The sequence below is a fragment of the Haliotis rubra genome, unplaced genomic scaffold (assembly GCF_003918875.1).
Source record: "Haliotis rubra isolate DU_JTF1 unplaced genomic scaffold, ASM391887v1 Scf19, whole genome shotgun sequence".
NCBI lineage: Eukaryota > Metazoa > Mollusca > Gastropoda > Lepetellida > Haliotidae > Haliotis > Haliotis rubra.
The window spans coordinates 3,043,220-3,064,308 of NW_025765891.1; the positions used below are offsets into that span (position 1 = coordinate 3,043,220).

The 21,089-nt window shown below is 44.2% G+C and overlaps 2 protein-coding genes across 2 annotated transcripts; one reads left to right on the plus strand and one right to left on the minus strand.

The window, feature by feature from the left end:
- Nucleotides 1–595: 595 nt before the first annotated feature.
- LOC124274380 (cytochrome P450 26B1-like) lies at nt 596–11,578 on the plus strand. Its single transcript, XM_046709760.1, has 5 exons — nt 596–725; nt 3,304–3,523; nt 5,414–5,911; nt 6,281–6,685; nt 11,045–11,578. Exons 1-5 carry the CDS (start codon nt 682–684, stop codon nt 11,414–11,416), a joined length of 1,539 nt encoding a protein of 512 aa, XP_046565716.1. The 5' UTR covers nt 596–681; the 3' UTR covers nt 11,417–11,578.
- Nucleotides 11,579–13,520: 1,942 nt separating this feature from the next.
- On the minus strand, nt 13,521–20,370 carry LOC124274297. Its single transcript, XM_046709640.1, has 5 exons — nt 20,327–20,370; nt 18,595–18,746; nt 18,275–18,461; nt 17,056–17,445; nt 13,521–14,796 (listed from the first exon to the last, which is right to left on the minus strand). Exons 1-5 carry the CDS (start codon nt 20,368–20,370, stop codon nt 13,521–13,523), a joined length of 2,049 nt encoding a protein of 682 aa, XP_046565596.1.
- Nucleotides 20,371–21,089: the final 719 nt, after the last annotated feature.

The following is a 21,089-nucleotide window of genomic DNA, read 5'->3' on the forward strand; positions in this document are numbered from 1 at the left end:
GGAATGTCCCTCCTCGTGTACGACCAGCTAACCTACTTCTCCCCGGAATGTACTGAAACTACCCACGTTCCGGCCTCAGTATGCGGCTCAATAATTGGGTTAAGGAAATAGGTCAAATTATTGTTAGATAGGGTTATTCAAGTCGTACTTGCTGACAGCATTGAAATTCTAAAAGCGGCATGTTACACACCAAACGAAAGTGTTTTAAGTATTACTTAACATTGAAACTTCAAATTGCAATAGTTTTTGCCAATTGCAATACAGTGCCACACAAGGTATTATAGTGGCATATACAGTTCTTAGGATCACCTCGATCTTCAGTTATCGATCGTTCTCTGTCTCGCTTAACCACAAGAACTCGCAACATTTAGTATTATCTAGTCTCCATAACATGACAAGCCGTCAAATTAAAGCATGTCTTTTGCATATCTTATGTGTGCCTACTGCTGGGTGTGTTCGAGTTCGGTTGAGGAAAGGTCTATTCACTTCACGACTGAGAGTAGAGGTTGAAGAAGGCTGGCCTCGTGACCCAGTGAGCGAAAGCGATTCAGTGACCCAGTCGGGTCATAGAGCTGTTCCAACTGTTGGAGTTACACCCTCGTATTCTGTCTACAAATATAGGAACGGGGTAGACGTGTTTCTCAAATACATGAGGACTGGAATTTTATCATATCACGAGAAATGGCAGAGTCGGGATTATTTGCTTCGTGTTCCTACATATGCAGGTAAGAAAGCTTATCTACATCCCCCTATATATATAATACAACGGCGCCTTGCAGTCTAATGTAATCTAAGATCAAACACATCATTTCGCCTGTGGGGAGAATAAAATTGTAATTTTGTGGTTGATGTGAATGTGGGAATATAATATGTAAGACTGATCGATCATTGCGACACTCAACACCCGGTACACATGTACTCAACACCCTCTACAAACTTAAACAAACATCACACAAGATGCGGCGATGAAGGCCATGTCGGACGCTGTTCAATGCCCTACTGAGACTGCGACGAAGAATGTTCAGAAATTAAGTGAGAAAGTAAAATTCACTGAAACAAACATGGTTTACATGTAATAGAGATACTTATTGTGCACGTTGTGTGTGAGTGCGTGCTTGCGTGCGTGCGTGCGTGCATGTGAGTGTTCATGTGCTTCTATTCAGTGTAACTGTCCTTAGCCTATTTGTGTCAGTGTGTTGGTGTATATCGATGTATATTGGTTTATGTTGGTGCGTGTCGGGGTGTGTCCTAGTTTTGAGTAGTCCCGTCTTTATAGTGCACGTTCTGTCTCTCCTTCGTGTTCCTCAGTAAAGTTACTTTTACATTTTGACCTGAACCCGTGTTATTCAAGTGATCACATTGATATACTGTAGATAGAACACGTGGTAGTTCCAACATCAGGAATAGAACCACAAACCACCCATCACAACCCACGTGTGCCACCACCCAGAGTAACTTACCGTCTCGTTTAAAATAGTTTCCATCTCATACATGATACGTGTTGGACCATATTTAAGAAATAACGGACAACATGGTGTAGATAAGGTTAGACACCTTTACTCTGTGGCCAAAGTATTTTTAAGAGCCATCAGAATCGGGATAAATGACACAATACTCAATTCCCATGTAAACAAATGTATTTGGTTTGCGAATTTTGACGCCGAACCTTTAGTTCCATGAGCCCAGTTCCGATCTGTGTTCACAAGTCGTATCAACATCATTACAGAAAACACTAACATTTCAGGTGTATCCGGGTGTCTAATGTACAGGAACCGATTAGTATTCAGTGTCTTTCGTGTTCTCGTGGAGGTGCTTGTTTAGTATATATAACGTTTCAGGGTATAATGTTTGGACATAGTCGTCAGTGTATAATGCTTGGACACAGTCGTCAGTGTATAATGTTTGGACACAGTCGTCAGTGTATAATGTTTGGACATAGTCGTCAGTGTATAATGTGTGGACATAGTTGTCAGTGTATAATGTTTGGACACAGTCGTCAGTGTATAATGTTTGGACACAGTCGTCAGTGTATAATGTTTGGACACAGTCGTCAGTGTATAATGTTTGGACACAGTCGTCAGTGTATAATGTTTGGACACAGTCGTCAGTGTATAATGTTTGGACATGAACGTTAGTGTATAATGTTTGGACATAGTTGTCAGTGTATAATGTTTGACGATACTCGTCAGTGTATAATGTTTGGACACAGTCGTCAGTGAATAATGTTTGGACATAGTCGTCAGTGTATAATGTTTGGACATAGTCGTCAGTGTATAATGTTTGACGATACTCGTCAGTGTATAATGTTTGGACACAGTCGTCAGTGTATAATGTTTGGACATAGTTGTCAGTGTATAATGTTTGGACACAGTCGTCAGTGTATAATGTTTGACGATACTCGTCAGTGTATAATGTTTGGACACAGTCGTCAGTGTATAAAGTTTGGACACAGTCGTCAGTGTATAATGTTTGGACATAGTTGTCAGTGTATAATGTTTGGACACAGTCGTCAGTGTATAATGTTTGGACATAGTCGTCAGTGTATAATGTTTGGACATAGTCGTCAGTGTATAATGTTTGGACACAGTCGTCAGTGTATAAAGCTTGGACATAGTCGTCAGTGTATAATGTTTGACGATACTCGTCAGTGTATAATGTTTAGACACAGTCGTCAGTGTATAATGTTTGGACATAGTTGTCAGTGTATAATGTTTGGACACAGTCGTCAGTGTATAATGTTTGACGATACTCGTCAGTGTATAATGTTTGGACACAGTCGTCAGTGTATAATGTTTGGACATAGTTGTCAGTGTATAATGTTTGGACACAGTCGTCAGTGTATAATGTTTGGACATGGACGTCAGTGTATAATGTTTGGACATAGTTGTCAGTGTATAATGTTTGGACACAGTCGTCAGTGTATAATGTTTGGACACAGTCGTCAGTGTATAATGTTTGGACACAGTCGTCAGTGTATAATGTTTGGACACAGTCGTCAGTGTATAATGTTTGGACACATTCGTCAGTGTATAATGTTTGGACACAGTCGTCAGTGTATAATGTTTAGACACAGTCGTCAGTGTATAATGTTTGGACATAGTCCTGAGTGTACAATGCTTGGACATAGTTGTCAGTGTATAATGTTTGGACATAGTCGTCAGTGTATAATGTTTGGACACAGTCGTCAGTGTATAATGTCTGGACAAAGTCATTAGTGAGTCCGTGTGCTCAGCAGTTATAGACATTCGTTTCACTCGATAATATTAGTTGCTGAAAAATATTTAATATGTAATGTTTCCTCAGTGAACTGCAGCAGAATGTCGAGAACATCTTCACCGATCACGATGGTATCCTCGATAACGTCTTGCGGTACGTGCTATTGTCCTTGCTTGCCATCATCATGGCAACTTGGCTATGGCGTCAGTATTACCAGCATGCCGGTGACCCCTGCAGCAGACTGCCCCTCCCCCCAGGGTCCATGGGCTTTCCTTTGGTGGGTGAGACGCTGTCCTTAATCGCCAAAGTAAGTCATGCTCAGTGAGTATATAACATTTTTAAAAATGAATTTGCATGTTTCTGTGTTAAGACTTATTCTATGTAGAAAGGTTTTTAACCCGCGAAGATCCGGGTTACAATTGGTGTTCCGAGGCGACAAACGGGATCGGGTGGTGAGGCTCGCTCACTTGGTTGACACGTCATTGTATCATAGTTGCATAGATCGATGTTCATCCTGTTGATCACTGGACTACCTGATCCATACTCGATTATTTACAAACCGCCGCCATATAGCAGAATGTAGCTGGCATATAGCAGAATGTAGCTGGCATATAGCAGAATGTAGCTGGCATATAGCAGAATGTAGCTGGCATATTGCAGAATGTAGCTGGCATATAGCATAATGTAGCTGGCATATTGCAGAATGTAGCTGGTATATAGCAGAATGTAGCTGGCATATAGCAGAATGTAGCTGGCATATTGCAGAATGTAGCTGGCATATTGCAGAATGTAGCTGGCATATAGCAGAATGTAGTTGCCATATAGCAGAATGTAGCTGGCATATTGCAGAATGTAACTGGCATATAGCAGAATGTAGCTGGCATATAGCAGAATGTAGTTGGCATATAGCAGAATGTAGCTGGCATATTGCAGAATGTAGCTGGCATATAGCAGAATGTAGCTGGCATATTGCAGAATGTAGCTGGCATATAGCATAATGTAGCTGGCATATAGCATAATGTAGCTGGCATATAGCATAATGTAGCTGGCATATAGCATAATGTAGCTGGCATATAGCAGAATGTAGCTGGCATATTGCAGAGTGCGGCATAGAGCAGTACACATGCTCATGTCACATACACCCGTGTTGACGCGAGACATGATTTAAGCGACTTCGACAATTAAAGATCTAATACATTCAATATCCCTGATAAATAGCAAACCGAGTTATATAAATGAGATGATGAACTAATCTGCTTCAAGATCAAACCGCAAGATAAATTACTATTTCTTTAAGGTAGAACTCTTTCCATGAAAATGCACAAAAGGAAATCCGTTAAAATACAGTAGTAAACGAATCTTTAGATTTCTAAAGTAAAATTAGCCCGATGCAACCACGAAATGTAACATCGAACTGAACCGTACAATATGTGGGGCCCAAAAGTGTGAATCGAGAAAATGACCTGTCTGCCGCAAGTTCTGATTGTGGCCATTGAGTTACCGTTTCGATGTCTCGGGGTATTGTAATTCCAGTGAATTCGCTATATGGATGAAATATTGCAACTTTACATATAAGTGAGTGAGTGAGTGAGTTTGGTTTTACACCGCTTTTAGCAATATTCCAGCAATATCACGGCGGGGGGACACCAGAAATGGGCTTCACACATTGTACCCATGTGGGGAATCGAACCCGTGCCTTTGGCGTGACGAGCGAACGCTTTTAACCACTAGGCTACCCCACCGCCCTACCTTACATACGAACTCATTCACACTGTGATGAGTAGTGTCAATGGCAGTGCTGTGAGCATTTAATCCTGAGCGTCCAAGATGAAGTGCAGTAGTTATTCTTCAGCTAACGAATGGTCTTGCTGGTTTTACACAAAAGGTGAAACTCTGTTCGTGTGTAGGCCAGTAGCCTCAGCATACGACAATTGTTGCCAGCTGCTTTGAGTCTGAATTCAGACAGCGGATAATGTACGCCAGAGTTTGCAAGTTGGTCTCATTACATGCAGTTCAACATGTGCAGGAATTCACAAAGTATCATTCTTTTCAAAACGTTGATTAAGCAATGTATCCATCTTTAATATTTCATAAACAATGTTACTTCGCGAAGCATTGAAATTTCTCGCCGAAATATGCAGTGGAGGAAATATATTTTTGTTTTGAGGTTATAACCGTACCATTCTCTCCCCTTCAGGGCTCTGACTACTACCTATCTCAGCGGCAAAAGTACGGCAACGTATACAAGACACACCTTCTGGGACAGCCTACCATCAGAATCATCGGAGCTGATAATGTACGCCTTATTTTGATGGGGGAGCACGTCAATGTTGAGGCCAGTCTGCCAAGATCTGTCCAACGTCTGCTCGGACCAGGTGGACTAACAAATGCAAGTCCTGACAGTCACAGGGTCCGGAAGAAGCTACTCCTCCGGGCTTTGGCTCCTGCAGCTATACAAGGACATGTTCCAACAATTCAAAAACTTGTAAGAAACCATATTTTGGACTGGTGCAGCAAAGGGCAACAATTCGGAACAGATATTTGCAAACGCTTGACAATGTCACTTGCTGCCAACGTCCTTATTGGATTTGACGTTGATGATCAGAACATGCAGTCGATAATCAGCTGTTTCCAGACTTTCACTGGCAACTTGTTTTCACTGCCATGGGAACTGCCTGGGTCAGGACTGTCCAAAGTATGTATATGCATTTTGTATTAGGCAAAAAGGTCTTTGTACATGGATTTTCACAAAAATTGTTATATTGCGTTTCGCATTTCGGTTTTGCAATGTAAATAAATGAGGTAATGTTAACCGGATGTCTGCAAGTAATCCAGTTTTGTTCAGACAAATGTGAACCCCACTTCCTCAAAAGTCGATTGATCATTGGGTTCTGGCTACACAGTATTTGCTGAGATGAGAGTTGGTCCACAACAATGCAGCGAAGCCCTGTTTCGATGCAATGTTGACCTTTACAAATTCAAAATTCAAAATTCCTATACTTTTGTAAAATTCAACACTTGTTTTTGCAAGTTAGTTGACTTTTACCTGCTTCTTTTAATGTAGGGTCTAAAAGCACGAGAACAGCTGATAAAGGAAATTAAGAAAAGACTTCACAGGGAGACACAACAGTGGTCCCTCGTTGATGAACTGAAGAATCTTGATGAAACCGCTGCCTCACTCACAGAAAACGAAATGGCAAACGCAGTCTTGGAACTATGGTTTGCAGGAAATGATACCACTTCAAGCACGGCAAATTCAACACTACTGGCTTTAGGTAAAGATGATGGAGTTCGAAAACAAATCGAAGAAGAACTGGAAGAGAATGGACTGTTGAGTTCTGAAGACGAGCTGACTTTTGACAGTTTAAAGAAACTGACCTACGTTGATCACGTGGTGAAGGAGGTGCTCAGAGTGTATCCCCCTGTTGGTGCCGGCTTCAGGAGGGTGAAGAAAACAATGGAGATTGAGGTAAAGCAAACATTAATACATCTTCAATGTTTCCATTGAGTTGCAAGAAAATCAAGGGAACGTATTTGATGACCCCAGACAGAGATTTTAAAATAACGAATGATTGAATTCTTAACCTCTCTGAGATGATGAATCATTGAAACATTGCATACTTCTCAGTTTCCTCCGTGCAAACACGCACTGTACCTTAATCATACCTTTATGTTTGATTCCCAAGCCATGGTCCTCGCATTTTCCACTCTCCCGCGTAAACGTAAAAGCGCGTAATGCGTTAATTAAACAAATAAATTGATCTCAAACATAACCACCCCTCACAATTCATGGTCTCAGAACACTTCTTGATTTTGAGTAATAAACCATGGATTACATAAAGTCACTTTGAGCTGAGACAGTTTCTTCGAGCACACATATCTTCGATGCAGAACAAGCATACACATTAATTTTAGATTTCCTCTTCACAGCCGAATCCCCCCATCATGTATCACAAGGGAAGATAGTACATACTATACCTAGCTCCCTGTTTCCACGAGATCGCCTACTGATAAAACTAGATTATCACGGCAATATCATGTCAAGTAGTGAGTTCTGGGAGATACTCATCTACTGTACATATGATCTTCAATAACATTAGCTTGTCACCAGATTGTTGATGACCCGTGAAGATCCAGGTTAGAATTGGTCTTCAGAAACCGATGCTTGCAGTGGGAGGCGACTAACGGGATCGGGTTGTCAGGCTCGCTGACTTGGTTGACACATGTCATCGTATCCGATTTGGGTAGATCGATGGTCTTGCTGTTGATCCCTGGATTGTCTGGACTCGAGTATATCCCGGCCCGGCTGGAATATTGCTGAGTGCGGCGTTAAACAATAAACAAACAAACTTTGGGATAATTCATTGTCTGCTCCCTTGAAATTAGTCCATTAGTCTGATAATAAATTGTCTTAGGGCCAGAATCTGCAAGTTCTATGCCCATGGCCCTTGTCCACAAACACTGAAAAGGCATCCCCACTTGACGGACCTTTACCGGAATTTCAAAAAAATGGACCCTAATTAATCAGCACTGGTATAAAACGATTATCCTACCTTATGTAAAAGCCTTGATCTCTGTCTGATTGGTCCACGTGACCCTGAACAAATTACCATATATGCCCGATGCACGGCCGTACACCACCCAAGCACCATTGATGAATAAATATTTGTAAACCATTTATACCCCGCCCCATGGAAAAAACCTATGCGTCCACGGCAGTCAGTGAACCGTGAACCTGTGGTTCGGATCGACTAGTCGGTACCATGTTAGTAAAATATATTATTGAATTTCAGTTTTTTTTGTAATGTTATGTTTTACAAAATGAGAGATTTAAACATTCGGTAAGATAAATTCGTTGTAGCATTATGATCCGGGGTATACGGGGATTTATGCGTCCCTCGTTAGGTTTTATCCACCGGATAAAACCTAACGAGGGACGCATCCAACTCGGTGGATAAAACCTAGCGAGGGACGCATAAAACCCCGTATACCCCTCATCACAATGCGACAACTTATAATGTACCCTCTAAAGCGTTGAAACGACACAGAGGTAAATCTACCATTTATAGCCACAAAGGGTAGTACACGTCGCTTTCTAAAGTCCAGACAATCACAGATGGTTTATTTGGTCATTGTTCTTGCACTTATCATCCAGTATCGCTGACACGTAGTTGAGATCATAAGTTGCAAGACACCATGAGCAGTGGGAATGTGAGCCTCATATAGAATTAAGCTTTTACATGGTGATTGTAAATAACAGCGACAAACCCCTTTCCACACCAAAAAGAAATGTCTGCAGGGTTGAGCAGGCTTGATACTTCAAACTCCTTGAAAATATTTTTTGCAGCCTGTCACAGCGTTTAGCACATGTTTCATCTCAGCACCAGTATAAATCAGTATTTCTGTCACCCATGTGCTTTCTTCCTGTTTCAAGAATTAAGAGCCTTGAAATCAAGAAAAAGAAAGGTTTATGTGTTTCCCGACAGTCCACGTTGACAGTGATGGCTCATGTCGCCGTCTCAATTTTAGTGATCCAGAACAATAGGTTTGAATCTCCTTGCTTCATTGCTGATATTTTGTGTGACATTGTTCCAGTCAGTCCAAAAATGCACTCTTGTCAGTCATCTCTCAGCGCTACATACAGCATTGCGGTTAATACCGAGACTACTGTAGATTCCTCTCCAGTTAACTTGTGTGAATCTCCTTTAGCAATGCAACCATTCAAAGTATTACAAGGAAGAGCAAAGTAACTGTTACGTACAAGGCGCTTAGCTAATGACTTAAATCTTCTCTCCACAATGATGCAGTTATTTAGCAAAATTACGTTCCCGCGCCTCCACAACTTCGTAGTCTCCATCAATCAGACTTTAATTAAGAACAGACTGCATTTGTCTTGAAGCTTATTCAATAGGACACCGCTGGACTTCTACAACCTGATCATGTAAACACTTGCCAAGAGTAATAGTGAAATAGACCTGAGGTTGAATATTTTGTTGTGACTTCACCTTCAGCAAGCCTCATGAGCGGCCAGCCTAGTGATGTCAACACCACACACGGTTGCTTATCTGGGTCTGAAACAACATCAGTTTGTAAATGCCCTTCTCGAACATTCTACCTATCAACAACTGTATTTCAGTTGACTCGATATTTGAATATTAAAATCTCTGATAAGTTACCATTCAGATTGCACGGTATGTGGTCTGCAGCGTAATGCATCATAAGTAACTGTCCATGCTTCTTTGACATGAAGGCATGTTGCGTCATAATCATGAACAGCGTTGTCTTTGGGAGAGACTTTGCGCACAGTTGATTCCTCCAAGGAACTGAGAGTTTTCAGTCACTGGATGTTTACTTCCTTCGCGACCAAGATCCTTGGCAAAAGTGCTAGTGCAATGTCACTTGCAGTCAAGTGGCGCAGCTGTCCGAAAACTTCTTCCATTCGAACCAAAGGCAAAGACTGGAACCAATTGGAAGTACACATCTTGTGACTGTATGTTTTGATTTGATGTAAAATATTTTGAAGCAACATATATAATAATTTAATAATCAGGACGTTTGTATAGCGCTGATCTCCACACCACGAGCTCATGGGAATGTTCTAAGCGCACACAACAGTCAGTTTTAATATCTCCCAAAGAGATAGGTCTTAGGATGAGTTTTAAAAACGTCAAGTGAGGGAGTCATGTTTGGATTTGAGGCAACTGAAACACAATTTCTTATTCTTTACTAGCTTTTGTCGACGTTCATCAACAGTCTTGTTTGCATAGAGTGGACATCTCCACACATATGACATTTTCATTTGTGTTTCAGCCTTTGTTTGAGTCCATGACTGATTATGAGCCGGAGATTCCTGCTTCACCCTGGCTGGAACTTGTTAACCTCACTGTGCTTGAGTTTCACAACCATATATAGGGCTTGGCTGTTTTATTCATCAATTTAAAATCTAGATGTGGTCGATCGAAAGGCGAGTGTAGATAGTAGTGTTACCACTATACCTAAGAGGGTATTGCATATTTTAGAGTTTATGTTTTGTCTTTTAGACGTAACAGCATCCCACGTATTTCCATACCCTGACCTGCCAGGCATCAACAATTATGATGATTTCTGCCATTAGAAAAATGCCGAAAGGAGCTGGTGTCTATATTCGCTTCTGTTACTACGGAATTTGCTGACAAATTCTGCTGAGGTAAAATTTAACGTTATATCGGTAACACAGCCATATCGTGACGAGACAAATTCTGAATGTGCTTAGCTATATCGAGTTATTAAGAGCCATTTATAATAATTACACATAGTAGAACACCTAGCCGTAAAATGACATTAGAAAAATGCCAAAGGACCTTCTCAGTTTGTTCTGAGATGCTGATTTACCTTTTTTAACAGCTACACGAGCCATTTATTGAAAAAAGCATAAATCATCATAATAATATCAACGGCCATGTAGATATGATTCTAAGCTAAGATTTGAGACCACAATCGTATTGGAACAGGGCGACTGATTGGCAATGTGTTCAGCAGATGTACGTCACAACGCACAGTTGATGCCAACATTAAACAACATCATTAAAACAGACTATGAAATTACTATCGTGTGCAGGAAGCTTTGATTGCACTCCCAACTGACCAGAGACAAATCCCTGGTTTAATATTTGTGATCCGAAATGAAGGGTGATCCGTGTCACTGTTGGTTCGAATCCCGGTTTGCCATGATTATGGCCATACCTCTGCAGGTGGGGGGTCACAATTATTGCCACTTACATCATGAAGGGGATGTAACATAGATACCGTTCAGTTTCACTCTTATGCTCATTGTGTTTTCCACCCACAGGGCTACCAGATTCCAGAGGGCTGGACTGCGATCTACAGCATCCGAGACACGCATCAAACAACCAACCTCTTTGAAGACAAGGAGGAATTCAAACCCGAACGCTGGAATGGCATGGACGAGAAGACACGTCTGAGTGACGAACGGTTCCACTACATTCCTTTTGGGGCAGGTGCTCGTGCATGTCCGGGCGAAAAGTTTGCAAGGATGTTTCTGAAAATCTTTATTGTGGAAATAATAAAGATGTGTACTTGGGAACTGAAGAACAAAAACCCTAAGATTACCTACTTCCCAGCTACAAAGCCTACAGATAATCTCCCTGTGACCTTTCACCTTCGTAAGGACTTTGACAAGGCTGTGCAACAAACAGGATAGCTGTCCACCGATTATCAAATTCTGGTGATATTGATGTAATGGTACATATAGCACTTTTGATTTGCAAAGGGTTTTTTTTATGGTAGGAGAACTCCAGATTGAAGAGACAATCTGAGTTCCTGGTAGTTAAAAAAGTACGTTTAAGCCATTTGTTAGTAACCTTTATCATATATAAACTCTGTCAAAAAGAAACGCAACCCCTGTATTTTAGAGATTTTGATCTGAAGTTTTAAGACGACACAGCATTTTATTATTTAAGACAGAAGTCTGAAATTTGGCAGAATAATAACCAAGATGGGCATGTTTAAAATTGTCATTTCAAAAGTCATCTCACAGACACCAGTTTGTCACCAGGGGGCGTCTTTCTCAGTATCTCGTATGAGCACCACGAGCTGCAATCACTGCACGGCATCTCCTTGGACAAGAACGGATAAGACGCCGGATTCTTTCCTGGGGAATGGCTCTCCACTCCTCCTGCAGTGCAACGCCGAGCTGTTGCAGCGTCTGTGGCGGCGGCTGACGTTGACGTACGCGTCGACCCAGAGTATCCCACAGGTGTTCAATAGGGTTGAGGTCTGGTGATTTAGAGGGCTATGGCAAGACATTGACGTTGGAATTCTGCAGAAAGTTCATTGTTGCACGTGCAGTATGAGGCCGGGCGTTGTCTGGTTGAAAAATCTGTGTCTGTTGGTCAATAATCGGGAGAAGGTGAGGCTGTAATACGTGGTTGATGTAACGTTGGGCTGTCAGGTTCCCTTCAACGATCACCAAGTCTGATTTCTGGTTGTATGAGATGGATCCCCAAACCATAACGCTTTCTCCGCCAAATCTGTCCCCTGTCGGACGCAGATGGGCGCAAAACGTTCATGACGTCTCCTATACACACGTTTTCTTCCGTCGTGATGTTGCAAAGAAAACAGGATTCATCAGAAAACCAGATGCGCCTCCAGTTTTGTAAAGTCCATATCCTTACGTTGTTGCACCACCTGAGTCGTCGGCGGAGATGTAGGGGGCGTAGTACAGGTCAACAACTGGTCTACAGGCACGTAAACCCGCTTCTTTCAGACGGTTCCTAATCGTTTGAGCTGACACTCTCCTCAAACCTGGTATTTGTGTGGCAGTCACGGTTGGTAGAGCATGCCGATTACGCAGGTGATGGACCCGGATGTACCGATCTTGAAGGGGGTCGTGATTCTTGGCCTTCCACTTCTCGGGCGATCGTTGGTCAAATTGAAGTTGTTGTAGCGGCTCCAAAGTCGGGATATCGTTGTTTTGTGAACATTTAGGTGCCGTGCAACAGTTCCAAAACTTTCTCCGGCTTGAACACGACCAATGGCGATATTTCGGTCAGCAGCACTCAATCGTGGCATTTTTCACACAGCTTTTCATGCGACAAATGAATGAATATAATACGAAAGCACATGGGCTTTTATACACCCCTACATTAACTGCCATTTTCATGATTTGCATGTGTTTTTTGTGCGAAGTCACCATGAGGTCATTTCATGCGTTGTGACGGAATAAGCAATAAAATACACTTATGCGTACAAATGCAGTTGTTTGGATGGTAATCTTCATTAATTACGTGTATAATTTCAATACATTCGAATAACATTTAGTTTGGAAGCAATAACTTCATTCAAACGAATTTTTTCATATCTGAGGACAGGGGTTGCGTTTCTTTTTGACAGAGTTTATATACTTTGTATTTAATACAATACTCTATGATTACACTGCTTTGTTGTTGGTTGCTTTCACAAGATTTTTTACGAAATGATGCACGGTTAACGTCCAGTTGGTAATCAATACCTGACAATAGTCACAGCCAGCCCCACACAGAGGTATACCCCACGTACTCAGGTCATCCTGTTTATAGTCACCGCCGGCCCCACACGGAGATATACCCAACGCCCTCAGGTCATCCTTTTTAAGTCACAGCCGGCCCCACACTGAGGTATGACCCACGTACTCAGGTCATCCTGTTTATAGTCACAGCCGGCCCCACACTGAGGTATACCCAACGCCCTCAGGTCATCCTGTGTATAGTCACAGCCGGCCCCACACTGAGGTATACCCAAAGCCCCTCAGGGCATGCTGTTTATAGTCACAGCCGGCCCCACACTGAGGAATTATACCCCCACGTACTCAGGTCATCCTGTTTATAGTCACAGCCGGCCCCACACTGAGGTATACCCCACGTACTCAGGTCATCCTGTTTATAGTCACAGCCGGCCCCACACTGAGGTATACCCCACGTACTCAGGTCATCCTGTTTATAGTCACAGCCGGCCCCACACTGAGGTATACCCCACGTACTCAGGTCATCCTGTTTATAGTCACAGCCGGCCCCACACGGAGATATACCCAACGCCCTCAGGTCATCCTTTTTTAAGTCACAGCCGGCCCCACACTGAGGTATGACCCACGTACTCAGGTCATCCTGTTTATAGTCACCGCCGGCCCCACACGGAGATATACCCAACGCCCTCAGGTCATCCTTTTTTAAGTCACAGCCGGCCCCACACTGAGGTATGACCCACGTACTCAGGTCATCCTGTTTATAGTCACCGCCGGCCCCACACTGAGGTATACCCAACGCCCTCAGGTCATCCTGTGTATAGTCACAGCCGGCCCCACACTGAGGTATACCCAAAGCCCTCAGGGCATGCTGTTTATAGTCACAGCCGGCCCCACACTGAGGTATACCCCACGTACTCAGGTCATCCTGTTTATAGTCACAGCCGGCCCCACACTGAGGTATACCCCACGTACTCAGGTCATCCTGTTTATAGTCACAGCCGGCCCCACACTGAGGTATACCCCACGTACTCAGGTCATCCTGTTTATAGTCACAGCCGGCCCCACACTGAGGTATACCCCACGTACTCAGGCCATCCTGTTTATAGTCACAGCCGGCCGAACACCTAGGTACACCCAACGCCCTCAGGTCATCCTGTTTATAGTCACAGCCAGCCCCACACCTAGGTATACCCAACGCCCTCAGGTCACCCTGTTTATAGCCACAGCCAGCCCCACACCTAGGTACACCCAATGCCCTCAGGTCATCATGTTTATAGTCACAGCCGGCCCCACACCTAGGTACACCCAATGCCCTCAGGTTACCTTGTTTATAGCCACAGCCAGTCCCACACCTAGGTACACCCAACGCCCTCAGGTCATCCTGTTTATAGTCACAGCCGGCCCTACACTGAGGTATACCCCACGTACTCAGGTCATCCTGTTTATAGTCACAGCCAGCCCCACACAGAGGTATGACCCACGTACTCAGGTCATCCTGTTTATAGTCACAGCCAGTCCCATACCTAGGTATACCAAACGCCCTCAGGTCATCATGTTTATAGTCAAAGACGGCCCCACACCTAGGAACACCCAACGCCCTCAGGTCACCCTGTTTATAGTCACAGTCAGTCCCACACCGAAAGTATATCCCACGAACAGAGGCAAAAGTTTTTGTGGCATAAAATGGTAATCTTGTGAACGAATATTTGTATTTGAACCAGGAATTGTGTACAAATGGTCGACGACGCTTAACCAAACAATTGCTGTTCAAATTGCACGATTTTTGCAAGAAGCCTGACGTATTCTAGAAAAATGGCCGGTACCGTTCAACTTAAAAGTCCAAAGCATCAGATGCTTAATATCATTTCGTAGTGGCTGCCCTCCAGTAACCCTCAATACGGTGAATTTGAACCGCGAACCGTCACAGATCCCAGCCAGCAACATCTAGTAAAGTCCGTACATATCTGACAACAGAGGCGGGCTTGCGAGAACAATCTACATGTCTATGGCATCTGTGCAAGTTGTCAGCCAGACGGCCAATTCTGACGCCAGACCACCGACGTCAACGTCTCGAGTGTAGCAGAAAAAAACGTTACTCGAGCGCTGTACAGCAGTATCACAATCAGAATAGTGTTAATGTGTTACTATGATGTTACAAGACCCTGATTCTTGACCCACTGAACACTGGGACGATTCTGACATCAGATGAGCTCTTCAACAAACGGGACGGTGGGGTAGCCCTAGTGGTTAAAGCGTCTACTCTCGTCACGTCGAAGACCGGGTTCGATTCCTCACATTGGTACAATGTATGAGGCCAGTTTGGTGTCTTCCGCCGTGCTGTGCTGGCATATTACTAAAAGCGGCATAAAACCATACTCACTCACTCACTCTTCAACAAGCCTGCAGCACGGACATGGACTGATCTTAACCAGAGTGACCTCAATGAAGAGGTGCGTCAGGCCTGCCTCCGTGCAATGCGGATTAACACTCGCTACTGAACTTAAGCTTGTTTGCCCCTCGCGTTGTGGCTACCTCCCATATACCGGGTGCGCTGTTCCTATGGACTGTTGATCGTTACTGTATCGTAAAACCTGTGATAACATTTTATACTCGGTAGTAAAAGTCGCGATTACTTTTGATTGTACTGCCATGGAAGATGATGATTGGCACGAAGCCAAGCCTACCCAGCCCTGAAAAAATATCCACGTTTCCTTCACAGTATATAATGCCGACGTGTTAAATGAAGTAATCTGGTGTTGTTAAAGTAAACAATGTTTGTTACAAATATTCTAAAATGTTTTGTGCTTTTCATCAGGTGGCAGATCAATGCACTGCGTGATACTCCATGGACCAACACCTGGCCAGTTATAGCAATCCAATCGCACGTGGGCAGCACGTACCGGGTAACCTTATTCACAGACTGATGATATGTTAAAGGGGAGACTTTAAGATAACTTTATAATAAGAAAGGTTTGGTGAACCAACGTTAATGGTGGACATCATTCTGAAAGATAGTGATTACAACCTAGAGACAATGTCATAAAGCAGCAGATGAGCCGAGGTCAACACGGCAATGTCTATCAAAGGTTTATAGCTTCATCTAAAACAATCAAATAATGCTGTAGCGGGCTGAATCTGATGGTGGGTATCTGGTACCTAATCAGTCACAGTAAACACAACTCGAACGCTTCTGGCGATCCTGCCACAGATTCTGCCATTCGGCTATTGCAAGAGACACTGGTTGCCATCCATCGATATCAGCGGATTGGCCAGAACACACCAGCAAACTAATGACGTAAAAGGACCGTCAGCGTTCAGGCCGAGATGAATGACATCAATACTTGAAGGCTTAACGAAATCTACGTTCCAAGAAAATTATCATTAAATATTGCGATTTGTTCACCACATTTTGCAACAGATACACCATTGTTTTGGTCACTTGTTGATCTTGACTAGTGCTTTCATGTAGCCAGTGGTCACACGTTATACCTTGTTGTTGGGGATAGTGCTCAGGTACTTGTGGTCCATCTTTAAATAACCAACGAAGATGTTATTATCAACCACGTCACCTCTGAGTACATGACCTACAGGTTGGTCTCAGTATCATGGGTCATAATATGGGAAACTGACCGTTGTGAGATGAATGTTATTATTGCCTCTGTTGTTGTAATGAGGGTTTTGTATACTGCCTTTGTATTTAATACAATACTCTATGATTACACTGCTTTGTTGTTGGTTGCTTTCACAAGATTTTTACGAAATGATGCACGGTTAACGTCCAGTTGGTAATCAATACCTGACAATAGTCACAGCCAGCCCCACACAGAGGTATACCCCACGTACTCAGGTCATCCTGTTTATAGTCACCGCCGGGCCCACACTGAGATATACCCAACGCCCTCAGGTCATCCTTTTTTAAGTCACAGCCGGCCCCACACTGAGGTATGACCCACGTACTCAGGTCATCCTGTTTATAGTCACAGCCGGCCCCACACTGAGGTATACCCAACGCCCTCAGGTCATCCTTTTTTAAGTCACAGCCGGCCCCACACCTAGGTATACCAAACGCCCTCAGGTCATCCTGTTTATAGCCACAGCCGGCCCCACACTGCCCCACAGGTATACCCAAAGCCCTCAGGGCATGCTGTTTATAGTCACAGCCGGCCCCACACTGAGGTATACCCCACGTACTCAGGTCATCCTGTTTATAGTCACAGCCGGCCCCACACCTAGGTATACCCCACGTACTCAGGTCATCCTGTTTATAGCCACAGCCGGCCCCACACTGAGGTATACCAAACCCACGTACTCAGGTCATCCTGTTTATAGTCACAGCCGGCCCCACACTGAGGTATACCCCCACGTACTCAGGTCATCCTGTTTATAGTCACAGCCGGCCCCACACGGAGATATATACCCAACGCCCTCAGGTCATCCTGTTTATAGCCACAAGTCACAGCCACGCCCCTAGGGTACACTGGTACACCCAACGCCCTCAGGTATCCTGTTTATAGCCACAGCCCACGTACTCAGGTCATCCTGTTTATAGTCACCGCCGGCCCCACACGGAGGTATACCCAACGCCCTCAGGTCATCCTTTTTAAGTCACAGCCGGCCCCACACCTAGGTACACCCACGTACACCCAACGCCCTCAGGTCATCCTGTTTATAGTCACCGCCAGCCCCACACTGAGGTATACCCAACTCCCTGAGGCCATCATGTTTATAGTCACAGCCAGCCCCACACTGAGGTATACCCAAAGCCCTCAGGGCATCCTGTTTATAGTCACAGCCGGCCCCACACTGAGGTATACCCACCCCCTCAGGTCATCCTGTTTATAGTCACAGCCGGCCCCAGGCACACTGAGGTATACCCCACGTATACTCTCCTGAGGTCATCCTGTTTATAGTCACAGCCGGCCCCACACTGAGGTATACCCCACGCCCTCAGGTCATCCTGTTTATAGCCCCACACACAGCCGGCCCCACACTGATGTCACAGCCACCCCACGTACTCAGGCTCATCCTGTGTTTATAGTCACAGCCGGCCCCACACACCTAGGTACACCCAACGCCCTCAGGTCATCCTGTTTATAGTCACAGCCGGCCCCACACCTAGGTATACCCAACGCCCTCAGGTCACCCTGTTTATAGCCACAGCCGGCCCCACACCTAGGTACACCCAACGCCCTCAGGTCATCAAAGCCGGCCCCACACCTGTTTATAGTCACAGCCAGCCCCACACCTAGGTACACCCAACGCCCTCAGGTCACCCTGTTTATAGCCACAGCCAGCCCCACACCTAGGTACACCCAACGCCCTCAGGTCATACTGTTTATAGTCACAGCCGGCCCCACACCTAGGTATACCCCACGTACTCAGGTCATCCTGTTTATAGTCACAGCCGGCCCCACACCTAGGTATACCCCACGTACTCAGGTCATACTGTTTATAGTCACAGCCGGCCCCACACTGAGGTATACCCAACGCCCTCAGGTCATCCTGTTTATAGTCAAAGCCAGCCCCACACCTATGTACACCCAACGCCCTCAGGTCATACTGTTTATAGTCACAGTCAGTCCCACACCGAAAGTATATCCCACGAACAGAGGCAAAAGTTTTTGTGGCATAAAATGGTAATCTTGTGAACGAATATTTGTATTTGAACCAGGAATTGTGTACAAATGGTCGACGACGCTTAACCAAACAATTGCTGTTCAAATTGCACGATTTTTGCAAGAAGCCTGACGTATTCTAGAAAAATGGCCGGTACCGTTCAACTTAAAAGTCAAAGCATCAGATGCTTAATATCATTTCGTAGTGGCTGCCCTCCAGTAACCTCAATACGGTGAATTTGAACCGCGAACCGTCACAGATCCCAGCCAGCAACATCTAAAGTCCGAACATATCTGACAACAGAGGCGGGCTTGCGAGAACAGTCTACATGTCTATGGCATCTGTGCAAGACGTTCAGCCAGACGGCCAATTCTGACGCCACACCACCGACGTCAACGTCTCGAGTGTAGCAGAAAAAACGTTACTCGAGCTGTACAGCAGTATCACAATCAGAATAGTGTTAATGTGTTACTATGATGTTACAAGACCCCCTGATTCTTGACCCACTGAACACTGGGACGATTACGACATCAGATGAGCTCTTCAACAAACGGGACGGTGGGGTAGCCTAGTGGTTAAAGCGTCTACTCGTCACGTCGAAGACCCGGGTTCGATTCCTCACATTGGTACAATGTATGAAGCCAGTTTGGTGTCTTCCGCCGTGCTATTGCTGGCATATTACTAAAAGCGGCATAAAACCATACTCACTCACTCACTCTTCAACAAGCCTGCAGCACGGACATGGACTGATCTTAACCAGAGTGACCTCAATGAAGAGGTGTCAGGCCTGCCTCCGTGCAATGCGGACACACTCGCTACTGAACTTGCTTGTTTACCCCCTCGCGTTGTGGCTTACTCCCATATACCGGGTGCGCTGTTCCTATGGACTGTTGATCGTTACTGTATCGTAAAACCTGTGATAACATTTTATACTCGGTAGTAAAAGTCACGATTACTTTTGATTGTACTGCCATGGAAAGATGATGATTGGCACGAAGCCAACCCTACCCAGCCCTGAAAAAATATCCACGTTTCCTTCACAGTATGTACCGACGTGTTAATGTTAGTAATCTGGTGTTGTTAAAGTAAACAATGTTTGTTACAAATATTCTAAAAATGTTTTGTGCTTTTCATCAGTGGCAGATCAATGCACTGCGTGATACTCCATGGACCAACACCTGGCCAGTTATAGCACCAATCGCACACGTGGGCAGCACGTACCGGGTAACCTTATTCACAGACTGATGATATGTTAAAGGGAGACTTTAAGATACTTTATAATAAGAAAGGTTTGGTGAACCAACGTTAATGGTGGACATCATTCTGAAAGATAGTGATTACAACCTAGAGACAATGTCCTAAAGCAGCAGATGAGCCGAGGTCAACACGGCAATGTCTATCAAAGGTTTATAGCTTCATCTAAAACAATCAAATAATGCTGTAGCGGGCTGAATCTGATGGTGGGTATCTGGTACCTAATCAGTCACAGTAAACATGTCCTCGAACGCTTCTGGCGATCCTGCCACAGATTCTGCCATTCGGCTATTGCAAGAGACACTGGTTGCCATCCATCGATATCAGCGGATTGGCCAGAACACACCAGCAAACTAATGACGTAAAGGACCGTCAGCGTTCAGGCCGAGATGAATGACATCAATACTTCGCTTAACGAAATCTACGTTTAAGAAAATTATCATTAAATATTGCGATTTGTAGATCTCGCTGAGATGAAATATAAGCACAGCGAGTACTCTCGGTGAGACATTTCTTGCTAGTTTAAGTTTTCAGATGTTGACACATATTCATGTGGGTATGGCACAAGTAGTGTCGTCACTATATGTATCGCAAGTACAGCATTAAACAATGTTGAGTCTTTGAATGGCATTTAGAAGTGATACACACAAAGGACAGATTTTTATTGATGACGGACACGACGTTTCGAAGTATAATCTTATTCCTTCATCACATTCACCTGTTGCGAGAGTAAGAATATACTTCAAAACTGACTGGGTTTTACGCCGCTTTAAGCAATATTCCAGCAACATCACGGCGGGGAACACCAGAAATGGGCTTCACACATTATACCCATGTGGGGATTCGAACCCGGGTCTTCGGCGTGACGAGCCAACGCTTTAACCACTAGGCTACCCCACCGCCCCTACTTCAAAACGTCGTGTCCATTACAATAAAGATATTTACATCCATAACATTCCTGCCTTTATAAAAAAAAATGCTGAAAATAGGTCTAGGAATGGTA